The 26,172-nt window shown below is 46.6% G+C and overlaps 1 protein-coding gene across 1 annotated transcript in view; it reads left to right on the forward strand.

Moving 5' to 3' along the window:
• The window catches only part of kiaa1549la (KIAA1549-like a), a 44,801-nt gene extending 20,967 nt beyond the window's left edge, over positions 1-23,834 (forward strand). Inside the window, exons 6-23 of the mRNA XM_068739625.1 lie at positions 147-280; positions 1,149-1,317; positions 5,039-5,098; positions 5,746-5,906; positions 7,294-7,465; positions 8,014-8,174; positions 8,795-8,830; positions 12,976-13,166; positions 15,237-15,382; positions 17,353-17,477; positions 18,553-18,773; positions 20,395-20,527; positions 21,196-21,437; positions 21,660-21,831; positions 22,509-22,606; positions 23,289-23,464; positions 23,549-23,703; positions 23,802-23,834. Coding sequence (XP_068595726.1) covers positions 147-280; positions 1,149-1,317; positions 5,039-5,098; positions 5,746-5,906; positions 7,294-7,465; positions 8,014-8,174; positions 8,795-8,830; positions 12,976-13,166; positions 15,237-15,382; positions 17,353-17,477; positions 18,553-18,773; positions 20,395-20,527; positions 21,196-21,437; positions 21,660-21,831; positions 22,509-22,606; positions 23,289-23,464; positions 23,549-23,703; positions 23,802-23,834 — 2,585 coding nt within the window. The remainder of the gene's footprint in view (positions 1-146; positions 281-1,148; positions 1,318-5,038; positions 5,099-5,745; positions 5,907-7,293; positions 7,466-8,013; positions 8,175-8,794; positions 8,831-12,975; positions 13,167-15,236; positions 15,383-17,352; positions 17,478-18,552; positions 18,774-20,394; positions 20,528-21,195; positions 21,438-21,659; positions 21,832-22,508; positions 22,607-23,288; positions 23,465-23,548; positions 23,704-23,801) is intronic.
• Positions 23,835-26,172: the final 2,338 nt, after the last annotated feature.

A 26,172-nucleotide genomic window follows, 5' to 3' on the forward strand; every position in this document is an offset into this window, starting at 1 on the left:
GCTATAGATGCACTAGAAAATCACTCGGAGAGCACAAACCTCCGCCAAGCAGCTCATTCCCCTCCTAATTGGATTTACATCATCCACATGTCATGTAAATGAAATAAAAGTGTTTCATAACGGGACTTCTCTTTGTCTCCCACCAGTGCTGCGGTTCGTCAGCCCAACAGATAATGTCTACTCCTGCAGTTTCGTCCAGATGTTGGAGCAGAGGCTGGAGAACGCCTTCGATGAGGCTCAGGACAAAGTGCTTGAGACCTACAGCAGGCTCGCTGTGGAGGTGCTGCTCCAGTTCATGCAGGCTATTTTTAGTGCGAATGGCAGACAGGCGATTTGCTTGTTGCATAATAATCAGGTTAATGTGAATCATAAGCCCCTGGGGTACATTCTTTCTTCCGGCCTTGCATTTTCCATCATTACGGTCACAGCAGAAGCATTTTTCTGCAGATGAACTTGTACAACACTGCGAAGCGCAGAGTATTTTTTCAATTCAAGTTCTCAAAAGTCAGACAAGCAACCATTTACACTTCAAGAAGAGAGGACGGACACACGATCTAAACTCATTCGTCTGCCGTTAGAGCCACATCATTCGTTTCTCCTCTTTGTGCTCTCTGTTTCCGCCTCTCCCACGTCAGTCTCTTTCTTTCTGGCCGTCGAGGTACTCTCATGACTGCAGGATATACACGCACGCAGCATCATATTCATAAAGTAGGTCCCAATGAGCGGAGGCACATACAGGCGCCGTTCATAATTCATCTGCTGAAATATTAACACTCAAGGAGGAATGTGATGAGAATTCCTGGTATCATCATCCAGTCCCCCGGGGTGACTCGGGCACGTTATTGTCAGCATGCAACACTGCTCTTATTATAGACAGAAAACCCATCGTTCATTCAGAGTCCTGCCGTGTCTGGGGCACTGTCATGCACTTTTTATGGGCATCTCAGGCATTTTGCATGATACCATTAGAGCTGTCTGTGTGGATGCTTGAATTATACATGTCCCATCTGCTGTGCGTTTGTGTATTTGCTTTGAATAAAGATTTTGAACATAAAAAAATAACAAATACTACCCCGTTGGGTCACTGTCTTAACTTGTATATTAATTCAAAGTAAAATATTCAAAAGTCTGTCTGTATTTATTTTCAGATCCAGGGCGTGTCCCAGGAGGCGGGGTCTCCGTCAGTCTCTCTGGTGTATGTGGTGAAGAACCAGGACGTGCTCCTTAATGGCACCATCGCCAGCGGCCTCCTCAATCAGCTGACCGCAGAGCTGGTGGGTTACTTCCTGTTCTACCCGCCTCTGGTCATCGCTGAGCGTAAGTAAAGCCACAAATCAAGTCATTTCACATTCACTGTTTTAAAATAAATGCCACCTCCTCCAGGAGTACTTTATGAGTATTGTCCAGCTTCAAACAAATGGACTGAAGCTGAACCAGTTCACGCCGTCAGCTCCAGTGTTCTGTTGCACTAGCATGGCACGCCCTGTACTTGGACTCTTCTCCACACTCCTTGTGAGGGCTGCTTCCATCTGCATCCATCTGCATCACATCACTGCATCACAAGTCGACGCTGCAAAGCCCAAATCAATGTTGTTACCAAAGAAACAAGAACCAACTCCAACCAATCACGCACACCATAACCAAGAAGGAGGAATAACATAAAACACAAATAACATTATCAGTACGCAATGGATTTCTGCACACACACACACACACCAGTGAATCATTCAGCCCAGCAGAAATGATTTAAGGCAACAGTTAAAATATTCCAACTATTAATAATAAATCAATATGAATAATATTAACAATTAAAATTATTATGATGATGAAAAAATAATCCTAGTAACAATGATAATGATATATAATGATGAATAACAAGAATAATGCTTATGAGATAATCAAAGGACCGCTCTATGATAACCCATCAGAGTTAACGGGTTCGCATCTTTATCAATAGTTCAGTAGTTGTCATTATTAGTGATGTCACTAATTATGTAAATTATGACCATGAAGCCCAGGAACTCAAACCCAGCAAAGTCAACTGTTTTTATTGATTTATTGATTTATAAAGTCTCTTGTTAATAAGACTCTTCAGAGTGAAAAACCTCTTGCAAATACATGAGAAACCGCCTCTCTTTCTTTCTCCGTCCACTTCCTACTCTGATTTTTAAAAAAAACTTGTTTCCTTTAATTTTTCCAACAATAGATTAATGTAATTTTGAAATCTGTTAAATCTTAACACTCTTTTCACACAATGAAGGTCTCGTATCCGTGTGCAAATTAGCAAATGCGATCATGTGTAAAAACTTGTCTGGCTGTTCGAAGCAGCCAGCAGCTACATGAGTTGGCATCACTCCTCTTTGCCATTTCATCCCTCGCTCATTTGCTCACCAGCAGTTGCAGCAACAAAGACAGGCTTTGCTCTTACGGCTTCGCATACAGACATGGATAATGCCGAATTAGCCGTGCCTTGCCAACAAATTATGGATGTACCACTTATCCGTCTTCCCAGAGGCAGCGCTGGACTGCTACGGTGCATTAGTAATTATTCAGAGGCTCTAATTGAAGATGAAAATGAGTAATTGAACTGCGATGCAATGCTTGACACAAAGATTTAACCTGGCACGGCTTAGCTCGCCAAAAACAACATTACGCACGTCTGCTTTTTAAGTCATCCAAAATTGATTGAGTGAACTAAATTAGCTTTAGTGTTGTTGTTGTGCTGGTTAGACATGATGGCGTTCAAAAGATGATCTCCGCTGCAGTTCATCTTGATCTTTAAAGGGCATTTCAAGACTTAAGGTCTCCGCTAGACATTCCAGTCTCCGTCTGCGTGAGCTAATTGTCTTTCTCTGTCATTTTATTGGTTTGCATTGCTTGCACGTTCCTTCCCCAAGCTAAGAACAAACCGAAAGACTCAAATGCGCCCTAGCATCAAAATACTGTTGTAGCGAAAAACTTTCCCATAAAGTTTTTTTTTCCAAACAAACTTTGGTGGTTACCCTGAGGCTGTGAAGGTTGACTTGAAAACAACACAAGGATTGGAAACTTTGCCCACATCCCTCTGTGTTTTCCGAGTTTCTCGGCAGCAGGAAGATAGCAAGTTTTCATGGCTGATCCTTGATCCTGAAAGATATTAGCATTCAGCCTCAGCAGACAGGTTGGAGGCAGGGTGGAGGACTGCCTGCAGGCGGGGGGGTTGCACCAGCAACACGGGATGAACAGAGATATTTGGAGCTGGGGACGGAGAAAGGGTCTTGGTTTGTTCAACGGAGGTGGACTTCAGGTTGAGGCCGGTCTCTTGTTGGCTGCTAGACCAAGACAGCGGCTTTACGCCCTGCAACGCCGCATGAGGTTCAAAACCATGAAAGACTACAGGGAAGCGATGGAGTCTTCTGCAGGATGATGCATGATTTATGACTGAGCGTATGCTCGACCTGCTTCTCAGAAGGGTGGAATTCAGATTTATTCTATGCTGTATGAGTAAAACAGGATGACGGATTATGCTGTGAGCCTCGGATATGAACAGTGAAATGCATTTTACTTGCTGCTTACTGGGTCTTCCATTTTGAAGGTGATCTAGTTGTGGTCTTGATCTTTGGCAACCGTTTTGTATAGGTTCTAGATAGCCAAGAGAGAATGAGTCCCTCAACTCTATTCTAAACTTCATGAACCTTTCCCAGCGGCAGAAAGCACCAATTCTAAGGATGGCCAAAAACAGGAGTCAGATGACTTTCATTGGACCGTAACGTCACGTCACCGACCTCAAGAGTTTTTACAAGATGGCAGAACCAATCGATCTCTGTCAGTGTTGCACAGCAGCCCTGATGCCCCCCGGGGAGACTTTACAACGGGAAACCGCTGCATAGTTCCTATCATCCGAATCATGCCGTGGGCAATCTGTTGTTCATGTTCTCCGGATGAGTTAATTTTAGACCCGTGAGATTAGATCAGTATGTGTTTGTGCACAATCTTAGCACACAAAGGGTTGAAACATCACTGCGTGTTATCATTCAAACATGCTTGGCATCACCATGGAAACCCTGGGTGTTCCCAAACACAATTTCATTGAAGTGAATGAGTGATGAAAAAGCTGATCAGTGGAAAAAAGTAGAGACATATGCTGCATGGAACAGGCGGACAGGATAAAGAAAAGGTTGATGAATCACATGGAAGCAGAAAAAGGGTCACATCTCGAGAAAGCGATGATCGGGAGATAAAGACGGGGGAGACGGTCTGGTGGACAGAAAGGGACAGGTGTATTAGGAGCTGCTGATGGCTACACAGTTGGAGAAGGAGGCCATGGAGGAGCACATCAATGGTGGCGGCTGGTGGAGCTGGATGGTGGAGATGAGACGGTGAGAGGGGGAGAGCAACTTTCAAAAAGTTCTGGAAGGCTCTTAAGGACATTTTCAGGAAATGTTGCAGTCAGTGGAGCGTCAAAATGTGTCCCTCAAAATCTCTGATTATTGACCAATGTTTATGGAATTTGACACAGTCCTGTAGGGTGCATGGGGGTCTCTATCTCACCACCGAATTTCATCTGGGTCAGATCCAAAATAACATGGGTGGGGGGGGATATTAAATTTTAACATTGAAAACTCCATTTACAGATTCAAAGATCTGTTACAAATACACATCAACTCTGATTCACTTTGAAATGTCATGGTTGGCGTACAAAGACACCAAGAACAATCTAGAACCTTTTGATGATGAGCCAGATCACCACGGAGGGGGAACGAGCTCCCCGGCGGAGGTCTGCGCTCTCTCAGTGCTTTTCTCTTTCCTTCTGCTCTCTTGTTTTCTTACTGCAAAATGTGGCGATCGCTATGGCAACATCTTCATTAATTTTGTTTACACTTACTCCAGAGATCATGTGAGGCGGCGGGCTCATCGCTCCATCAGAATCTTAATGAAATCTTGTAGTGTGTGTGTGTGTTTGAGATGGAGAGAGAGGAGATAATCTGTGGAGGTTATGTTTGGAATGAAATTCAGAGCCGGTCAGATTTTAATATTCCTGTCCTCTTCCTCTCTGCAGCCCTTGAATACCATAATCTCAACACATCGATGGCAACCAAGACCTACTGGGTGATAACAGGTAAATTACACACACACACATAAACACACACGTCACACGTCACACAAGTGCTGCTGGGTGATCAGCCGTAATCAAGAGCCGCATCGACCGGACTAAGCAGCAGTTGGTTAAATGCCCAGGCGGTCTGTGTTGTGCTATTCAGCAGAACAGTATTGGACCCCCCCTCCCTCCCTCCCTCCCACAGCCTGGCCTCCTCCTTTAACCGCTCTGTTCCTGGGAAAACCTATCAATGCATAATTCACAGCTCAGACAGAGCGGCAGAGGGACTGATCACTTCACACCACATCACATATCACATCATGGCTGTGTGTGTGTGTGTGTGGCTGCAGCAGTAATGGTTTCTGGATGAGCAGCTTTTAAATAGGAGGCACATCATCCAGTCCTTGCTCTTCTCCCACTCATCCCCCGTCAATTGTTTCTCTTCCCCCCCCCCCCCCCCTCCTTCTTATCCACGACGTCCTCAAATCATCTCCCTTTAATACCTTCTCGACTGCTCCGTCTTCAATCCCTGCTCCTGCTCACTCATCCACCCCGCTCCTTCCTCCCGTCGTTAATCGCCCCACCTGTCTCCTCCTTTACCCCTCTTTTCCTGCCTGAGTGCCTCTTTACCTCCTAAATCCCTCCTCTGTCCTCGTCTCTCCTCGCAGTGATCCAGGATGTGGACAGCTCCTCTCTGGAGGCCAACTATCAGAGCTTTGCCAGCCTGATGGAGCAGCGGCTGGCTGAGCTCTTCCTGGTGGCGGGCAGGCAGGGCTCTCGCACGGCTCGGTTGCGGCGGGCGACCTCTGTGGGCGGCTACACTGTGCAGGTATGCCAGTTTGCACCGTTCATGACGTGACATCAACCAACTAGCTGTGTGCGCTACGGCTGAACCTTTGTGCTGTTTCTGGGACTCTAGAAGACCCACAAAGCCACAAAAATGAGGGGTCAACAGTCGTGCTTGCAGCTGAGCGCGGCTGATCTCACAATACGCATAGCAGCAGTGCTAATAATGACAATGCTAGCATGCAGAAGCTGCAGCTGGTGGCATGTTTACTACATTCTTTAGCCCAGTTTAGCGTGCTAGAATGTTCAAACGCACGAGATTAGAACTGAAACACATCTGGTGCTCATGGAACTGTTACAGCCATACAAACACATCCTCGCTATTTCATTTCTCAAAAGTCGTTGTTTTGATTTTCACATTTTATGATTTTACAAATCAACTTCTAATTGATCTGCGCTCAGCAATCTGGAGCTGGTCAGGACGTGCATGTTTTGCATTAAGTTGTAAATCTACTGTTTAAAGTGTATTTCATCCCTTTTCTTGTGCCCGGTCACCGTTCCATGCAACTCCTGCTCTTTATCTATGAAACTGCTAAACTGGGACACTTATTCCATTTGAAAGACATTTCAGGAATAGAACCTTCTACCCATTTAACAGAAATAAAAAGGTGGATTTAATTTAGCTGGGAATCTAATTTGTTGGTACGTTTTTAGAAGTTAAACCTCTGCTTACGCCGCAGCTCGGCGGCGCCCTTATGATTGAATTCACGTCACTGTTTTATTTATGGGTACATAAAGTACATCTCCATTCTACCGTGAAGACGCATGCACTCGAACTAAAGGTACAACGGAAGGGAGGTATGTTTCCTGCGTGTGTCACCTTCCTGATCAGCGTTCCATACGCTTTATGCCTCACACTCATGGTGTGATGGGAGTCACAGACGACCAGGTCGATGGCAGTGGGAATGCAGGAGGGGGGAGCCTTGCAGAGATGGTGGGGGATGTTTTGCACTGAGGGAAACAATCATCCATTCGTTTTAATTCCGAATCACATCACCACACTTGATTAACCCATGTGATGCATTTGTCGCATTAATGAAAATGTGTTTGATGTACGAAAGAGGAAATTGAGACTTCGAGTGACTCGGCTATCCTCGAGTGTCTTCTCAAAGCGCGGTTATCTTGCAGCGGATCATTTGCCGGGATCAAAGCAGTTGATCAAGAGTTTGATTGGCTGCTGAAGATATACAAGGAACTTCAATCTGTTTCTCCAGAGAGACCAAGGGATTGTGTATTAAACCTGCCTGGGGGGGTTGATGTGCTGTTCTGATACTGAGCCAACATACACACATGCGTTTGTGTATGCAGCCCAGACACTTCTTTACGGGACACCCTCTTGAGATCCCAGACCCTTCCTTTGTCCTCTCCAGATGGTGAGCATTCGCCGACTGCCTGGTCCCAAGAACCCAGCAGAGATGACGTACTACGTCCAGCAGAACGGCGCACCCATCACTGGGACCAACGCCGCCAAGGCCCTCAGCAGCCTGGACTCCCAGACAATGGCGCTGATGCTGGGATACTTTGTGCAAGTGCAGGCAGAACGTAAGCCGTGTTATATGTCATCCAGTGTGTTTGGAGGAAGGCCCTCATTAATCCACTCTTCTATATAAATAACTCGTTTTTAACGTGGGTTTGAAACAATTTAAAATGCATTGTGTTTGCCTCTTTTTTTTATGTCTTGTTGGATGTAATGGCTTTTTGAAAATGTTCTGCTGGAGATGACAGAACGTTCCCTCTCACCGCTCATTCCCTCATATTTTCTCAGAAACTATAATGAACAAATTGGAGGGATATCAGCGGCCGTCAGCACGCTCCCCGGCCGTGAACTCAGCATGATGTTCTTGTAAAATTCATTTAGTTTCCTCAAACAAGCTCAGAGGGATCGAACTGCATTTGCCCTTTGGGGAGCCATTCTGTGATTGCTCACATGCAGGATTGAATTGTTTAAGGCTCAAGCAGTTTGTTTGGTGTCGCGCCTTAAAGAAGATGGTTAGCTTAGCATAAAAGGATAGCAGCAGCAGAGTAGTCTTCATTCAGTATCGAGTTGATTTGAAATCCTTCAGCGCTGATAAGTAATCATATGTTTGCAGCTGTGGTGAAGACGCCTCCTGGAAACTTGTGGATCATGGCAGTTCTTACGCCGCTCTTCCTGTTGATGGTGGTGATTGGCATGGTGGCCTTCATCCTGTGTCAGAGGAACAGGGTCATCTTCAAAACCGGTGCCTTCAGGAGCTTCAACTCCCGCTCCAAGGTAAGACCATCTGACTTTGATCCTCTTCTTTTTTTTTTCCTATGGAAATAAATCAGCCCTAAATATTCTAATCCCGCGTGTAGACATCAGCCACTTGTTTTCCAGCTGCCATTTACCTCATGGTCGTTGCTAATAATGCGTTCTGATCGGGCTCAGCATACTGGAAGGCAGCCTCTGGGTGATTCTGGCCCTTTCACAAAAATAGCTTTCCCTCATCATCTGCTTCATTTGAGATGAAATACAAATCAATCAATTCAAATCAGATTTGTTTAATAGATTAGTACCAGCTGGTTTGATCCGGCTAGACTCCATTCCATTCCTGGAAACGGTCCCGAGCGTGATGCCAGAACAACAGCTGCTCGTTCCATCGCGGTCAGTCGAGTGATAAACGGGCAATAAGCCGGCCGGCCTCATTGGTCCTGACGTGGTCTGTCTTTGTTTCCGAGTCCGTTTCACGTTGAAAGTCATGATTAAACGGCTACAAGGATCTCTAGCTACGTACAAATGTTTGTTCACATTGAAGACCAGCACAGAGCACAGTTCAGTCGCATCTGTAACCTAGTAGGTGTAGTAAACTCTGCTAACGCTAACCCCTCCTTGACTTTTGTCTCCCTGTTTAGACCTCCTATCGAAGGGAGGGCAGTTACCACCACCAGGTACCCCCCAGTCAGCTGTTGGGTTAATTCATTCATGCATCAGTGAATGGCTCCATGTTTTCAGTGTTGGCCAGCTTGCTGCCTTGCTGGCTGCTTATTTCTGCTTGTTGCCGGGTAAATTCTTGCATGTTGTGGACTTGGATTGATTCCTCCAGCTACATTGGCTTGTCAGACTTCAGTAGAATCAGGTTAGCGAAGGTGAAAATCAATAACAGGGTATAACATTGAGAAGCATGTTCCTTCAAATTTTAATTGCTTTTGTTTGAAGCAATCGAAAAATAATCAAAACGGAAATCACATTTTTTAACGGGCTTGTAAACGTGAATAACTAAGGAGTCTCAACCGAAGAATCGGGCCGGTCTATTTTTATTTTGTGCCACTTCTGAAAAGTGACTCAAGCTCGTGTCATCAGCCGAGACCGTTTCTCTGCCGGTTCCTTTCCCTTCCTTCCTCTCAGATGAAATCCTTCTCATCCTCTCAGTGGTTCAGTCGGAACCCTAAACAGACTCCCGGCTTATTCCTGTTTTTCTGAGGGGCTCCTCGTGGTTCTGGAAGCCGCTTCATTATCTAACCCAAAACAGAGCAGTAATGGATGGACAAGAAATCCTTTAGAAAGAGCCATGCAGCGGCGTCGCTGTGGATTCTGTGGCAGAGTTGTGGCACTTTATCTCATTTCTAAAGCAGGAAAGTGAAGCGTGCTGCTTTAACGCCGTGACACAGCTGGGCGAGAACACCCACTCCGGAAAAAGCAACGCAACGATTTCGTTTTTGCAGTTGATGTAAAAGCTCCTTCCTGCAGTCGTGTTTTGGTTTGACGGGCTGCTGCTTTGCTTTGTCGCTTTAACCCATTCATGGCAACACGTTATCATTCTAACTGCTGAACTCTAAGGTTGTGTTTGCATTCACAATCATTTCTAAACATTGAATTCTACTTCGTGTTTGCTTTCCTAGAGAGTGAATTAAATATTAAAGCGTCCCAAATTGGCAACTCGTAAGAAGTGCTGTGAGGCTGCAGTCGCTGCTTTTATTTTTAATTTGCAGCGGTATTTAACCTTTTCCAGTTGCAAGCATCGGCGTTCGAGAGCAAATATTCCACGCATGGATTTAGAGCTTGTGGCATTAATCTAAACTGGAAATAAACACTTCCAGTTTCAGCAGAGTGGAACCCTGCTACTCGCGTCTAATCCCCATTGACTAACCCTCAACATGAAGGGGGGCGGTCTGTCTGACAGGAGGTGGAACCATCAACAGGAAGTCAGGATGACGTGCAGCGAAGGTTCAGGATGTTTGTTCAGCATTTTAGATTTGTCACCAGGATGCATAAAAGCATCCCTTTCTGAAGAGATTCATTCCTTTACACAAATCTATGCATGTTAAATATTCTAGAATTGTTACTTTTTTTTCCATTGGCATGAAACATCCAGCCTCGGATCCGTTTTGCGACACCATCAAGCCAAACCACGCCTGTGTCAGCATGCAGGTCGGGCTGAAGCTGATAATCAATACATGCAGAAATTAAAGAGTGATTCTGTGCAGCTGCAGCTCTTCCGACTCTTTTTCTCCCCTTTTCTGCCGACCCAAAGCCTCGCGGTCAGATCCCATGTGTGGCCGCGGAGAGACGGAATAAGCAAAAGTAGATGCTGTCCATTTGTCATATCTGAGGTGTCTTGCATTTGTGCTGCATCGTACCGCTCACCCTTCCCCGGGAGGAGTTTACCTCAGTGGATGCAGCTCGATACGTTCTCCATCATTTAGACGATCACTGGGACGCTTCGTTCTCCCTGAAGCTCTCCTCCATCAGTCACTCTGCGAGAGCTGAGCTTATATCAACATGGCCGTGAGGGGAATAGAGCTCATCTCCTCCGTCTGCTTTACCTCATCAAGCTGCTGTTGCTGCGAGTCAAAATTAGACGCGAGCAGAAGCTGCTAGTTGCAGGCGAGGAAAATAAAAGTGGATCATTTGGGCTCCGATTCACTTCAGACTCGGTGTTGCCTCTCTCTGCCCTTCTCTCTCTCTCTCTCTCTCTCAGCTTTTTAGATATTGAAAAAATGCCATCCATCTCTGGCAGAAGGCGCTGAAGCTCTCACCGCATGAGACGCCCAGTCCGCTGCCAGTGCCTTCATTAAACTGAGCTGCTCATACAAGATGAAAGATGGCCATTTGTTAAGCCAACACACTGTCAGCGGAGAGCGGAGGAGAGGGACAGGCGATGCCGGAGACGGGGAAAAGGGGAAATGAAGGAGAAGCAGAGATGGAGAGGAAAGCGGGATGTGTGAGGATGAAATGAACAGACGGAAAGAAAAAAGGGGCCGAATGCCAGTCGTGAAGTATCAGGCGTTCCTCTCAAGGTTTAGACCCCATGGCCGTGTCATTTCTGGGAATCCATACCGTCTCTATGCGTGACAGCCATTACCCATCAGCCCCAGAGTGACGCATCTTTACCCGTCGATGCAGCGTGTGTCGGGGCCACCCCGAAACCGCATCCGATGTCGAGCGCCGTAATCTATGCACGTAACGGATATTGGTGGAGCAGCATGGTTGATCTCATATTTCCAGTAGGAAACCTTGAATCCACATTAAGCCTCCTGTATTTAATGCTAATTATGGGATGCATAAAGGGCCATCATTAAGCTATTCACACACCGTTCCAGACCCGTGTAACCTGGAATCCTGAGCCACAGCTCCCCAACAACGCTCCTGAAACCGGCCTCTTTGTTCTTTAAACATTAGTCCGCACACTTCTGTTAAATTCCCATGATGCTCTGCTGGCAAATTAACGTTTACAAGCTCCGTGCATTTTTGTGTGTCATCCTTCCATCACTTCAGCGGGTAGAGGATGCACGGAAACTAATGTGCACTCAATTCATGTTTTCATGCCATGCTTGGACAGCCTCTGTCTCCCTGTCGTGTGTGTGTGTGTGTGTGAACGTGTGTGTGCTACCCAATGCATTGTATACGACTGAATAATTATTGACAATGCCGTCCGGCCTGATGCTGAACCTCAGATGCACTCAGAATTCAGGGTCCCGTTTTAGAGCCACTCTGAACAGAAGGAGGCAGAAACTCAGGGTTTCCACTGCTTTGTTGTGCCAAAAATCTTTCTCCCCCCCCCCCCCCCCTCTTCTTTTATTCCCTAAATTGAAATGCGTATAGTGTTTGCAAAAAATATGTCCCAGCCCCAGAGGCTTAGCAAAACACGTCTCATATTGCCTTTCTCTGCTCGTCTCTTTTCGACAAACCCCCGACTTCAAAGGTGCAGTTAAGCTTTATTCCCCCCCCCCCCCCCTCTTTCATTATGTCGGCTGTGTTTGGAGACAGATAAAAACTGCTTCCTGGAGGGGATGTCCATCCAATTACCTTTATCTGAAATAGAAGCAACACGTGGAAGTTTTTCTTTAATATCCAGGAGACCATGTTGCGTCAGCCGTGAAGCTGACATGAGAGACATGCTGGAATAGTTTGGATATCTTGCTGTTGATCAGATAGACTTCATTTTTAGCTTACACAGTAATGCCAGTTCAAACTAGAAAATCACTCGGAGAGCACAGACTTCCGCCAAGCAGCTCATTCCCTTCCTAACTGGATTTACACCGTCTAAAAATAGATTTCTTTATATTCTGATTAATTGAATTTTACGTCAGTGTATCCGCAAACTGCTGAACAACAGGATGACGTTGCATCGTAGTTTAGCAACAGATGTTCTGGTTAGTTTGGTACAGGTTCAGCTTCATCATTGTGACATTGTCTTTCTCTGCTGACCTTCACTGCCTTTTAAATTTAATTAATGCAACATTTTTCAGGAACCTTTGTGTGCATGTGCTTCCCACTGTGTGCTTTGTTGTTGAGACGCTAACCAGCAATAGCTGCTTCTCGAACGTTGAACCATTCATCGTGTGCATTTGGCGGCTACTTTATCAACCTGACCGATCAGCCTGTGATGAAGAATTGTGCTTCTGCTTGCTTTGATGCATCCGGTTACATCGATCCAACAGGCAGACTTTAAAGAATTAAGTTTTTTGGCCAAGAAAAATTCCCAGTAGCTTTGATGAGCTTTGAAACATCCTGAATGATGGACTGATGTCGACCCCGCAGCATTTTTGAACGCTGGCGGGTTCTCCTACCGCTGATGTGTCGTCTTGTTCAGCCTGTCCAGGGCTTTGACTACGCTAAGAAGCACATGGGTCGAACAGACGAGGCCGCGCCCGTCACTAAGGAGACGCTGGTGATGGCTCTGCCTGTCCGAGACGCTCCGCTGTCGCTGTCGTTGGATAAGAAGGTCCACCAGGACGGCACCGCCAGCAAGAGGCCTCCGTCAGCGGACATGCACAAAGGAGGGTAAGCAAGCTACTGACTCGGCTCCTACGCAACACAACGTGTCACGCAACGTGGAAAACTGCAGTTTGATTCTGAATTTGAACATGTTTACACTTTACAGTATTAAACATACATGTTAGATAGCGGCACACGTTCCTGCACCTGAATGGACCTTCAGCATTAAAGGAAATGTGGACTCATCAGACTGAAAAGACGCTTCAACACAACCGTTTTCAAGCACTAAAATGTGCTTTTTTTGTCCTCGTCTCTTATTATCAGGGATCTCTGCAGATACTCTGTAGATGGTGGATCCCTCCAATTCTCTGCCCTGTTGGGAAATGTTGTTCTTCCACTGGTGGGACTATTTAACCACAAGCTGATTAGAGTGTTTGACTTTCGGACTCAAGCAGCTGTTTCAGTCCGCAAACAATCCAGAAACAAAAACCCTGAGCGTTCAGCAGGACCAGGCAGCGTTTGTTTGTTCATCGCAGCGTTAAGCCAGAGACAAGCCAGCAGTAAGACTCTGACACACTGACGTGATCTGAAGATAAAGTGAGCATTAACAGGGAATCCTGGAAAACGTGGCACGTTTCAGCGTGAAAACCATCAGTAATGTCGTGAAAATCCCGGCATCTGGGCCATGGATTTTATTTTACATACTAAAATGATGTAGATGAGTTTTGTATTGTTTGACTGTAAGCGAAAAGCATTCAAAGAAAGAGAGAAGCACTTGCTTTTCATTTAAACTCCCATTTTCCGAAGTTAGCACCCGACGTTAGCGCCAGAGCTGAAGACACCTGCAGCAGCATTTCGTTTAAACATTAAAAAACAGACGCCAGTCGCCAGAGAGCGTAAAGCTCAGCTCAGTTTGCCCAGTTGAGTCATTGCATGTAAAACCTTCTGGGATAGTTTGGCACTCACGATGTAACTGCATCACAACTAAAACCTGGAATCATTTTAGGTATCATTCATTTATATTCAGATTTGTATTCAGGAAAAACATTATTTCACTAATTTTCTTTCGGCTAAAGCTAAGCACGGCTATGCAAATCCAGAGAAGATAGATAAAAGACTCTTTCCTGCGAAAGTGAAACTCTAAAAAAAAGTGCAGCGACATTTCGGTTCCAGTTTGTTTATTATTTGTCTGAGGACGCTGCAGACTGAAGCTGAAGGTCGAAAGGACTGTTTCTATGTGATGCATTTATTCTGCTCACAGCGTTCTCCTGCTCCAAGAAAAGGGACCGACTGGGTTTCAAACGTTCCTTTCCAGCAGTCCATCCATTCTGTTGCTCCTCTTTCTGGCCTTCCCACACATTTACATGGTACACACTGTATTTGTTCCTCCATCCCTGCAGCCATTTGCTTGATAACACATCTTTTACTGGGATTCAGCCAGACATTGACTGCTGCCGAGGCTACACCGAGTGTGTGTGTGGAGGTATTAGCCTCGCCCGCGGTTCTGTAATGTCCGGTGTTGCTGATCTCTGCATCTCACACCACCTGAAGATGGGCCTGTCACACTGAGGAGGTGCTGCGGCTTACATGCCCCGAGACTGTGTGTGTGTGTGCGTGTCCGTACACACTTACACAAGCAGCCTTTTCAACAAAATAGAAATTCTTAAAGCACTTGTCTTTTATATTTGTCCATTATTTGCCGTCGTATTTCAGCAAAGGTTTTGTGGATCCATGAACAGAAATGTAAATAAACATAGGATCACAATTATCAGTGAGTCCATCATCAGCACGACAAAATATAACCCACAGAGGACCAGATAATAGAACACGAGTCCAAGATTTGTCTCGGCAGAGATGCAGAAAAAACACAGAGATGGGAAAAAACCCCACAAGGAGATGCACAACAGAACAAACGATCTTTGAATTTCTATTCTTTTTATTAAAACATTTAACCTTCTCTTTATTTTTGACGTCCATACACACACATTCAGACGACACCCAGCGTCTGTACCTTTATAAACGCTCCATTAGTGTCATTGCTCATTAATGTTTTGATGTTTAAAGTTGAAACTCACAGGCCCCACAATCTCCCCTCTTTTTTTCCTTTGCCTCTCTCTGTTGCCATGGATACTACAGGCGGTTGCCAAGCGAGGAGGAAGGCTCCATGTCGAGTAACGGCTCTGGGAAGCTAAACACCAGCAAGAGCTCTTCAGCTCGAAGGACGGCGACCACCAGTAGCAGCAAGAACGGCAAGGAAGAGCTGCACAAGAGGAGCACCAATGGTGAGGAGGGGGAGGAGAGAAGGCGGGGTTGAGGGGAGGATGGAAGCTACAGAGGGAGAAGTAGAGAAGAAGAGAGACAAAGCGAAATGCTGGAGGACATACTGATGACAAAAAGGAACACCAGCTTGCACGTTTGTACTATTGTAATTTACATGTGTGAAAGAAAGGCACACAAGCAGAGGGCGACTCACTGTGATGCACCGAAGTGTCAGTGATGACACTTTTACTTATGTCGCAGACACACAAACTGTTCTTAATCAGAGGCGCTTATGTCGTTTGTATTTCGGTGTCTCGGTCATTTGCAGTTCGGAAAAGGAAACGCGTGTTGGGAAGTTAGCGTGGTCCGGGGCAGGAAGCGTGTCGAGCTAAGTCTCCTGAAGCGCTGACCTGAGGAAAAAAATAATAACATCCCTTCATTTCCTAGTGGAGAACATCTGGTGCTGGCTGTCCCTGACAACGCTGCACAAAATAGTTTGCTTCTTGTTGATATGACAGAAAACTGCGGCTGCACGCAGGCGAGAGGAAATGAGTTCACCTCATTACTTAAATCTTGTGAAAGCCACGGCAGTCGTTATCAGCGGCGGCATCTGTTAAGCGACTTGTTCAGACGAGTCTCCGACCGCTAATAACGCTCCAGTGTTGCTGCTGTTCAGTCACATTCTGGGATGCTTGGATATGTTTTAATATGTTTTGCTCCGGCAAACCGTTGTTCACAGTAATCTGTGGGATTTATAGTGTTTATGTAGCCAAGTGAACGTAACCCCGGAGGAGAAGATGAGTAATTGCCTCAGTTTTTCACTGCATTTCTCAGAGATGGACAGAAGGACTGTTTTCAGAAAAGAGAGCGAGAGGGACAAAAGAAATCATCACACATCTTCTTTCTGTGTTTAAGTTGTGTAGAGTTCCACCTCTGACATCCAGATGTTCTCCAGACATCACTGGTTCCGTCTCTGGGAACCGTTCCCATTCACGGGAGTCCAGTGTAAGTTATAGGAACAGTCAAAGGCCTTCCTGCAATATTAGTAGTAGAAAGTCAATAAAAATTCCTTCCTCTGTCCCTTTATCTGAATCCACTTCTTAAAAGGCGCTGAAAAATAATTCATGCATTCATGCTTGGATTAGCTTAGCATCCAGACTGAAATCAAGAGAAACAGCTAGCCTGGCTATGTTTCATCTCATTGACCACAGATGCTGCTGGGAAATCAGCCGGTAGATATTATCGGCTGCTGTCGGTGCGTTTTTACGAGCATCACTGCTGTGGTTTGTGCGGTTTTATCCAGCGTCTTAGTCTCTGTTACGCTTTAGTGTTAGTCAATTCACAAGTCAATCATGTTTGGACAAAACGTTTTTTACATTGATGCAATTGAGGTATTGATTGAAGGTCCTGGTATTGAGTGAATCAATTTCCAAATGAATTTTCATCCTCAGATCAGTCCGTGACCTTTTTCTGCTGAATGAAATATTGAAATGACAGTGGAGCGTCTTTAATCTGCAATTGATCATATACATCTCCGTACTCTGAGGCGACAGATTGTCGTTTGAGTCGCAGTGTTTGTCTCCTCGTGTGCAGAAAACACTTAATTAACAAAAGTAACAGTCACTGCAAAATTATTGTCATTTAAAATGCTCCATGAAATGTAATCTTATTCCAGCAATTCAAAAACACAGATTCCAGATGCCATTTAGTCATCAATCCAGATGTTTTTGTCTAAATCCTTTATTTATCCTTTATTTATTACATTATGTCTAAAACACAAATATATGATGTGTGTGTTCAAACAGTTTAATGTTAAATCAGTAATTAAATCACTTTACTGTCGTAATTAACTGAATGTGAAAGCTGCCCCCCCACCCCAGAGGAACCGGTGCAATCTGTGACAGTAATTAAAATGTCTTCAGTCTCTGCCCGACTCACCCTCACCATCATGCCTTCCTCCTCTTCCTCTTCCATTTCCTCCTCTTCTTCAAAGATCCTTACGAAGACCATTCCGGTTCTCTGCGTCTCATCACCATCAAACCGATGACGGCCCAGCCGACCTACTCCTACCCCTCCTCCTCATCCCACAGCCAGGATTCTGTGGTTCTGAACGGGGAGGTGAGTCTGCGCGCACACGCACACGCACACGCACACGCACACGCACACGCACACGCACACGCACACACACACTCACGTTTGTCATTCAGCACAGAGCTATGTCTTCCCCCTCTGAGCTTTAAACACGTACGTATTCCCCAGGATTCAGGATATGATGATAACTAATGTTGTGTTCGGGTATTTATCCACAGCCCAGCTGTTTATGGTGGATTTGCGTTCAATGATTTCACCCTCGCCACCCCTTCTTGTCCATTAACGACGGTTGTGTGTTTGATGCAAAGAGCTATTAAATTAAATTAGTGTGGCCGTCGTGTGTACTCTGCTGCTTGACTGATGATGTGATTAAGACTTGCTTTTTGTTTAACAAGTGAAAGTAGGCTCACTACAGTCACACAGGAAATGTGGGTGAAAGACACAATGACAGTGTGCACATGTGCGGGAGCCGGGATTGGAACCGCCGAACTCTCGATCATAGAACCACATGCGCCACCATCACCGATGGTAAAAACAATGGCAGCCGCCTGTACTATCCATGGAAAATATTTTCAATAAAATCCCCAAAATATCCAAAATAAGCCCATAAATGAGTGTTCAAAATAGTTATTACTGGTACAGGTGGAGTTGTTGGTCTAGACCCACTAGAGTTATCTTCATTTTCAGCCATCGTCCTGCCCTTCCTGCTGCAGCATTGCAGTAGCCTATCTCGTTTCATCAGTACAAACACGATGCCTCCTCTCCTCCTTTACTTTATCACTCCTTTGTCGTTGTTCTCCCACTCAGCCAGTCACCTCTCATTCTCTAATTGGCTGCCGCAGCCGAGACGGCGGAGCTCTCGGGCCCGATGATAAATTATCCATCAATCCGATAAGGTAGAGGCGGAAAATTCCCTCAGGGACTCTCCAGTTTTCCAGTTCATCTGCCAGTGATTGATGCACATGAGCAGAAAATATCATGTTTAGGGCGTGACACGGTGTCTGATTATGCAGCTGCAGGAACGTTGCTCAAACGCTTTGATCTGTTTGAGCTGGGGAAAATATAAATGCTCGAGCTCGATTCTCCAACGGTTTGTTTGCAGGCGAACCACGTTGGGTTGAAGCAGAAGTCCGACATCGAGCATTACAGGAACAAACTGCGTCAGAAGGCCAGGAAGAAGGGCTACGGAGAGTTCTCCTTGTCGGAGACCGGCAGCCACGGTTACAGTCACCGTGACGTCAGGCACGGTCGGCACGACAACGGGGTCAAGGAGCCGATGACCGCCGAGGAGAAGAGGGCTTCGTTTGCAGGATGTCACAAGAGGTATGAAACAGAGATCCAGAAAATATTCATCATTCAATCTGACGGCCGTGTATCTGCTCCACCTGTCCTGGGAGGGCAGGTAGAAACGAGCCGGCGCTCATTATGGGATAGGATTGCTTTTCATCTTTCCCCTGGCTGATCGACTTTGTTGCTCTTAACTGCACTGCAGATGTTTAAACCAATCAGAAGAAACTGTTCAGCATTTCATCGTTAGTCGGCTTCCGTTGACCAATAAAATGATTTTATGATTATTTAGTGTTCAATCAATGCATTCCTAGTAAATGTCCGTTTTTCCACCAAGGAAATCTACCCTGGACGTGTAGCTGCAGAGCGCGGTTCCTAGGCAACACATAAGGAGTGAGCGAGGGGTGATTTTGGGTCAAGGCATTAATATTTCACAGTTCATACAGACAAGTGTTTGTTTTGCGTCTCTTTCCCCTTAACTGGTTTAATACTTTCGACCTTCGCACTTTGCACGAATCCTTTTATTTTAGCCGCTCAGACGGAGAAGCTGGTTTGCTTCGTGAGCGACTGCAGATCGGTCGATGTCACGGGATGCAGGTGACGAGAGTATGGAATTCAGACCCTGCTGTTTGGTTCCGTATGCAGTTATTGTGAACTGTTGGCAGAACAATCATTTGATATCCAGGTGAAAGCACGTGTCTAAAGTGAAATGAATGTGAGGCACTATGTTTAGCACTTAATCATTACCGTTTACTTCAGAGGCGGATGCTGAGCCCTTCAGATTAATTATAACAAAAGGTCAAAGCTGGAGGAGGCAAACAAATCCAGCAGGGAGCAGAGGAGAATCAAGAAATCCAAATACAGGGAACAAAATCCTGGCATTGAGAGGAGAACAAAACCAGGCGGTCAGAATGCTTCACACACTCCTGTTATTATACTCAACTCTATTACTCTATTGGGTAGAATCATAGCATAGCATCCAGGTACATTAGCAGGCCAGGAGGGGACTGGAAGGACAGGATTTGGGATGCAGCAAGAGTCTGAAAGCAAAAGAGAGGAAGTATAATGAGGGCCAATCATCATCCGGATAGACGGTTGTCCGGGCCAAGTCTTGTCTTGCGGGTATTCTTCTAACCTGAAGCCTTTAAAAACATTAAAACACCTATTTTGATGCTGTGTCTGTAAATGTAAAGCCCAAACATATTTATCTTCCAGTGAACAGATGTTTCTGCCATCAGATCAGTCAGTAAACTACACTGTGGTGTGTGTGTGGTTCAGCCCCTCCGTCGGTCAAACGGACACACACACACACAGGCCTGCGGCTCTTTATTTAACCTTGACAGACTGAGAGCAGATAGAGAGATGGATGCAGCGCGTTGTTGCTGTGTGTTCAGGTGTGTCTTCATGGCCCCCTAGCTGCTGCTTTGGGTGGGGGGGGGGGGGGGGGGGGGGCACAGTCTGACTCACAGCTGAAAGATAAGGGATGTGTGAGAGGATGGGATGTGAATCAAGCAGCACAACGTTGGTGTTTCTAGCTGTTTCTAAGATAAATAAATGCATAAATAGCTCCTACAGCCTTATTCGTGTGATTATCGGGACGCTTCCTGGGGGTGTGGCTGCAGTGTTTAAAGTGCTTGTTCTGTCACCTGTCCGTCAGGTACTCCCATCCACGGGAGCCCGCCTACTGGAGCCGGCAGTCTCTGAGCAGCCCGAGCCCGGTGGAGACGGAGGTGGACCTGCTGGTGCTGAGGGAAAGGTCCAGGAGGGGCATCCGGAACAACGGCTATGATGTGAGGATCTGGACCTTCACGGGCCTTCTCTGGTCTTTGTTGCCAATGGTGTCGTACAGCCATGGATCTGTAGTCCATACTGGTCCCATTATGGCTGTGGCAGTGTAAAACTGCCACGGAATATTCTTCATCTCCCTGCTTTTACTTTCAAGCTCTGAGCTTCCCCCCCCCCCCGAGGATTAACAAGCCACCTTTAGACAAACTTCAGAAAGCTGCACCAGACAGAAAAATTAAGACAAAGACCGAATGCTCGCTGGAGAGGAGAGAGCATGAGAAGATGGATTTTAAAGAAAGAGAGGCAGATAAAATGGGAGGCGATGGAGTGAAATCTCTCGGCGCTGCTGCAGCAGAACCGCAGCCCGACCGCCGAGCTGAATGTCAATGACTGAATACGATTACAGCCTGTTCATGGATTCAGATGGGAGGCTTGATAGCGGTTAATAACCTTGGATTCGAACCGCTTGGTGCTGCATGGGGAGAGCCTTGTGCAGAATCCTTCATGCGATTGGCATCTTATCAGTGTGACTTTCATACTTTAGAGTTGGTTGCATCTTTACTGACAAAGTCCAGGTCTGATGATTCTGATGGTTGCAATGTGAACACACAACGCTGTTTTCATAAATAGGTTGATGACCTCATCCTCCTGACTCTCCTGTTCTGTTCTGCAGGGGGAACCGGAACCGTTTGCAGAGACCAATGTGGACCGTCTGATGAGCTCTCTGGGTTTCGGAGGCGGCTCTACCAGCACCGGGAACGGCAGCTTAGGGGTGAAAGCTCACCGCGGCTCCGACTCCTCCACACTTAGCTCTCAGCCATCCATTGACGAGGTCCGCTCACAGATGCACATGTTGCTAGGCAACGCTTTCAGCCTGGCGCCTCCGGACCATGACCCCCCTTCTCCTCCAACGAAGTAAATTTATATTTTTCACATATTTATTTTGTGAAGCATCTGCATAATTTCCGGTACCTGCGTGGGAATTGTTTGAAATCCCAGAGTGAATCCCACTCCAAGCTGTTTCTCTCAAAGCGTTCGAAGTTTCCGAACAAGAACTCTTGGTTACGCAGCGAACATGAGAGAAAGTAGTTCTGCGTTCATCCAGCTCTGACTGTTCCACTGTGTCTTCAGCAGCAGCCGCCACCACCACCACCACCACCCCCACGCCCACAGGGCCTACAACCCATCCCACACCAGCCACTACAGCGACGGGGTCACCAGCGCTCCGGGCACCATGAACCACCCCTGTGGGGGCAGGCAGAGGAGCACGGGCTACGAGGACATGCACCAGTGTAGCCTGCCCAAACCGGTACCAGAACACGCCGTCCTGTTCTTTAGCGAGCTGTATAAGCATCATAACTTCGTTACGTTTGTCTGTCTGGTCCTGGGCGGGATGTGCGCCGGGTTTCTATTAGCGCTCGAGCTAAAAAGCAGCCTCCAGCTACTGGAAACGAGGCCGATGCCTCGAGACAGAACCGAAACTGTAAAGCAGGCCGTAAAACCAACACAACTAAAAGACACTAAAACGCCTCGGCGTAGGGTAACGGCTCTCTGCGGGTTCACGTCTCATAAGAAGGTCATACATTACATGTCCATTTAGCCCATTGTTTATCGAACCAAGAAAATCAGCAGCTTCAAAGTGTGACAGAAGGTTAAACAATCCTGTGGCAGGTCCATGTCAGCGTAATCCTGTCGCGTAGATTGTTTGTAAAGCAACACATTTACACGTTTATTAGCATAGCTTTGATTTTATCTCACGTCGTGCTGGGTAAAAAAACAACAACAACATTCCACTGGATCCTATCAAATGTTTTCACAGAGGAAAGCTGCCATTTCTGTTGTCAGTGTCAACAGCTGATGTCCAGTGAGCAGCTTTACAGGGATTAGAGCAGCCACACATCCGTCGCTCTGATCACGAGTTCGTTTTGTGTTTCAGTCCGGGTACTGATTAATTCTATCACTAAATCACACCTGTGGCTTCTGCAGGGCTTCCGGTTCACCCAGCTTCCTGACATGGGCATTGGATCCCCCCCACCATTGATCCCCTCAAGAGCAGTTCCACCACCTGGGACCTCACTGCGACGGTAGCACGCACACACGCACACACACACACACACACACACAAATGAAAATGGAATTAAAGTAATTATAAGAATTAAGAAGAACGTTTGCACTTAACGTCACCCTCAAATATCTCATCAGCCAATCACGGTGCAGAATTGGGGTTAAGCATCTTATCTGATGAATGTATTGAATGTTCGTGGAGGACGCAGGAGTTGCGGGATGCTAATGAGCATCACTTGAACTGGCAGCTCTCCTCATCCTCTCCTCCTCCGTCTCAGGCCCATATGTTAGTCTGCGCTGCCTGAGCGGACCTGCCTCATTTAAATGCCGTGGCTGTGTGCATCCTGTTGCCGGGTGCTCCAGCACTGCAGAGCAACGGTGCTGCTCCAGCTGTTGTGTGGGGAGGCGTGTCTGCCATCTATTGGCCCGAACAGGGAACTGACCCGAACAAGGGAGCGTCCAGCTGCGATGTGCTGCAGGCTGACGGGAACAAACAGTCACTCATCACGGATACGGGATCTACAAGCACCGTCCTCCTGGAGAGGAGTGTAATCACTTCCTGTTAGAGACTCGCTGTTTTTGTTTTCCACGTCACCCACGAGGTGCTAAAATAGATGGAAAGGATGCTCTGATGGTCGTCATGGAGACATCACGACAATGCTTCATTAGCATCACGATGTTTATTTGTGTGATTGCGTCCAGGCTAACATCTATCCTCTCCTCCACTGACAGTTCCACCCCTGATGTGAGTCTGAAGCCTCGCGCGTCGGAGGCCTCAGAGATGCAGGCCCAGCAGCACAACGGCGCCCCCTACCTGCCGCTGACCCGGACCCCCTTCCCTGCTGTCACTGTCGACCAGTCCGTCTCCACCTACTCAGGTACGAGAGCGCCGGAGTCCCGCCTGGCAAACGAGCTGCAGGTGAACTTCACCCATTGGCTAAAAGCTTGTTTGCATCCGGCAGGAAACCCAATAACAGCCGTCTACGCGATTTCCGCCAACCGCCCGGGCTACTCGGACTACTTCGTCATGTCGCCGCCGTCCTCGTATCGGAGCCCGTCCTGGATGTCCTACCCGCCCGAGCCAGAAGACCTGCCGCGACAGTGGAGCGATGCGCCGGTCAGACAAACGCAGCTTCTGTACACGTTTGAAAGTGACGTTTGCTGCAACCTTTCTGTGTTCCTGCGTGTGACGCCGTTCTTCTCTTCTCTCCACAGCAGAACTCGCGTCACCTGGAAACCATCTGCTGAAGTCATGTGACGGCGACACGGAGAGGAAACAGCCTGAAGCTCGGTGGGTCACTTCCTCCACGCTGTTGTGGGAAACGAGGAGATTAAAAAGTTAACCGTCACCCAACGATTCTGGTTTGAGAGTCGCTGTGGAGTATCTACGCACTAAAGTGGTCTCCTTCCTTCCTTCCTTCCTTCCTTCCTCCCTCCAGGCTTCTTTGGATGGGCAGAGGACCACTATCTTCCTGAAAACTCCCTGGAGCTGCAGCCTCCTCCTCTACTTTGACCTGGCCTTCCTCCTGTCTGATTCCTCATCCCCAGTGGACCCTACATTACCCCCTCTGCCCCCCCCCCCCCCCCCCCCCCCCACTCTCCACTGGCCTGGCCTCCATCTATCCTCTTTCTTCTCTCCTCATTTGCAGCGCAAAGCCTTCCTCATCCACTATCGTCACGCATCCCGTCTCCTCTCTGCTCCTGGGGGAGGGACGGGTCTCTCTGGTCCTTCCAGCCCCTCCAGGCCACTCGTCACTTTCTCTGTGGGCTGCTGTACCAGCCCGTCGCACTGGTGAACTGTGGGAGGAGGGTGGGGGGGGGCAGAGCAGGGCACCAAACAGGGCCTCCCCTCTAGTTATCTGTCCCAGCAGTCATTGCCCAGCAGATGTGGCACAAAACGCTGCGTTGCCAGTTTGGTAGCGCCCAGACCCAGTCAGGGCCACTAGACTCCTCCTCTGAACTGGACCAGGACTGGACCATCCTGAACATTGTCCCTGAAGTCCACCATGAAGACAGGAAAGCTGGACTGACTTAAAACTGTGCTTTTCTTTTTTTTTTGGACAAATCCAAATCCCTACGTAAACCTTCTACATCATTAATGTGTATTTTAAACTTCAGTGAGAAAAGAAAACCCAAGAAAAAAACCTCCCTAGTCTTTCAGTTTCTGAATATCTGTGTGCTTTTGTCATTTATTTTTTGTGCATTGATTATTATCAATGGTGACTGTACAAAAAAAGGCTTAGTGAGCGTTTGTTTCACTCACCTTATTTCAAGGCAAAAAAAGAAATATTGCATTCCTCAAAAGGGAGAACGCTTAGTTGTCTGTGGTTCTGATGCCGTTCCTGTACTTGTAAAAAGAATTACTTCATTTGCTTTTTTCCTTCATCGGATTCAGCAATGAAAACAGGAAGTAGTCTGTGCGTTCTGTCGTTGGTCTGATTGTGAAGCGTCTCGTCTGCTCACCGTCGGACGGACTGGGGTCACAAATCCTCTGTTCGGTAGCTTGGTAGGGTTTCATCGCCTCCAAAAATCTCACCGTAATAACATTTACATTCATGGTTTTAAGCTTGTTTTTAAATGTGTGAGAACTTGGGTCTGTTGCAGTTTATGTGAACACACCACTAATTTTGGAAAAAGTTATTTTACTTGAAAGACGTCTGCTGAATAAGCACATTTGGTTGTTCTGATGAATTTTGGGTCTCTGGACTGTCGTGCAGGTTGAGCCACGTTTGTTAAATACCGGTTCGGTGCATTGCTGTAAATAGGAGATGATTTAACGAAGAGATTTATGCAAGTACTATGGGGAGGGATGCGTGACATTGCTCTGATGTCATTTCCACTTTGGTTTCTCTGCATTTCTAATGAAACTGCGCGGCTTTCTGGAGGATGCACACATTTCTGCATCATCTGGTTCTTTTAGTGCCATTAGAGGGGAAAAAATAAGGCATTCATTTCACTAAAGGAACAGTTAGATTGTTTAAAGCAACATGCCGTAAAGCCGGACTCTAAAGCACTGTTTGAATAAAGCTAACAGCCATAAGAGTTTAAATAATGCAATTTTTTTAGTACAAGTAATTTCACACTCTGAATTATATTTACCCTGGTTTCCTCTGAGGAGAGCGGAGACACACTTTATTTAGCGCTCCTCATTATTTCAGTGGTACTAAAGGAGATTAGAGCCATATGACGTCACCAAGTGGACAAAAAAGGGAAGGCTGTACGGCGTTAAACGTGTCAAAGGACACAAACGAGCGCGTACTCGACAGGAAATGAAGCCGCAGAGGACCGAAAGGCGACGTAGAAATATAAAGTTCGGCTTGTAAGTAGAGTTGTACATGAAATGAGCACTTTTATGAAGAGCCCAAACTTTGTAAAAAAGGAGCAAAATCAAGGCAAAAACAATTTCTTATATTTTAAAATGGTGCAAAACCTGACAAACGCTGTTAGATGTAAATGTAAAGTCAGAATTTTCAAATGATATCCTAAAAAGACCCCCCACCCAGACGAGTCTGACCCGATGCCGGCCGAGGATTTGGAGGTTTTAGGTGCAGGTTTATGCTCTCAGACCCCAAATCTACAAACATTA

This window comes from Brachionichthys hirsutus, chromosome 5 (assembly GCF_040956055.1).
Source record: "Brachionichthys hirsutus isolate HB-005 chromosome 5, CSIRO-AGI_Bhir_v1, whole genome shotgun sequence".
Classification (NCBI taxonomy): domain Eukaryota; kingdom Metazoa; phylum Chordata; class Actinopteri; order Lophiiformes; family Brachionichthyidae; genus Brachionichthys; species Brachionichthys hirsutus.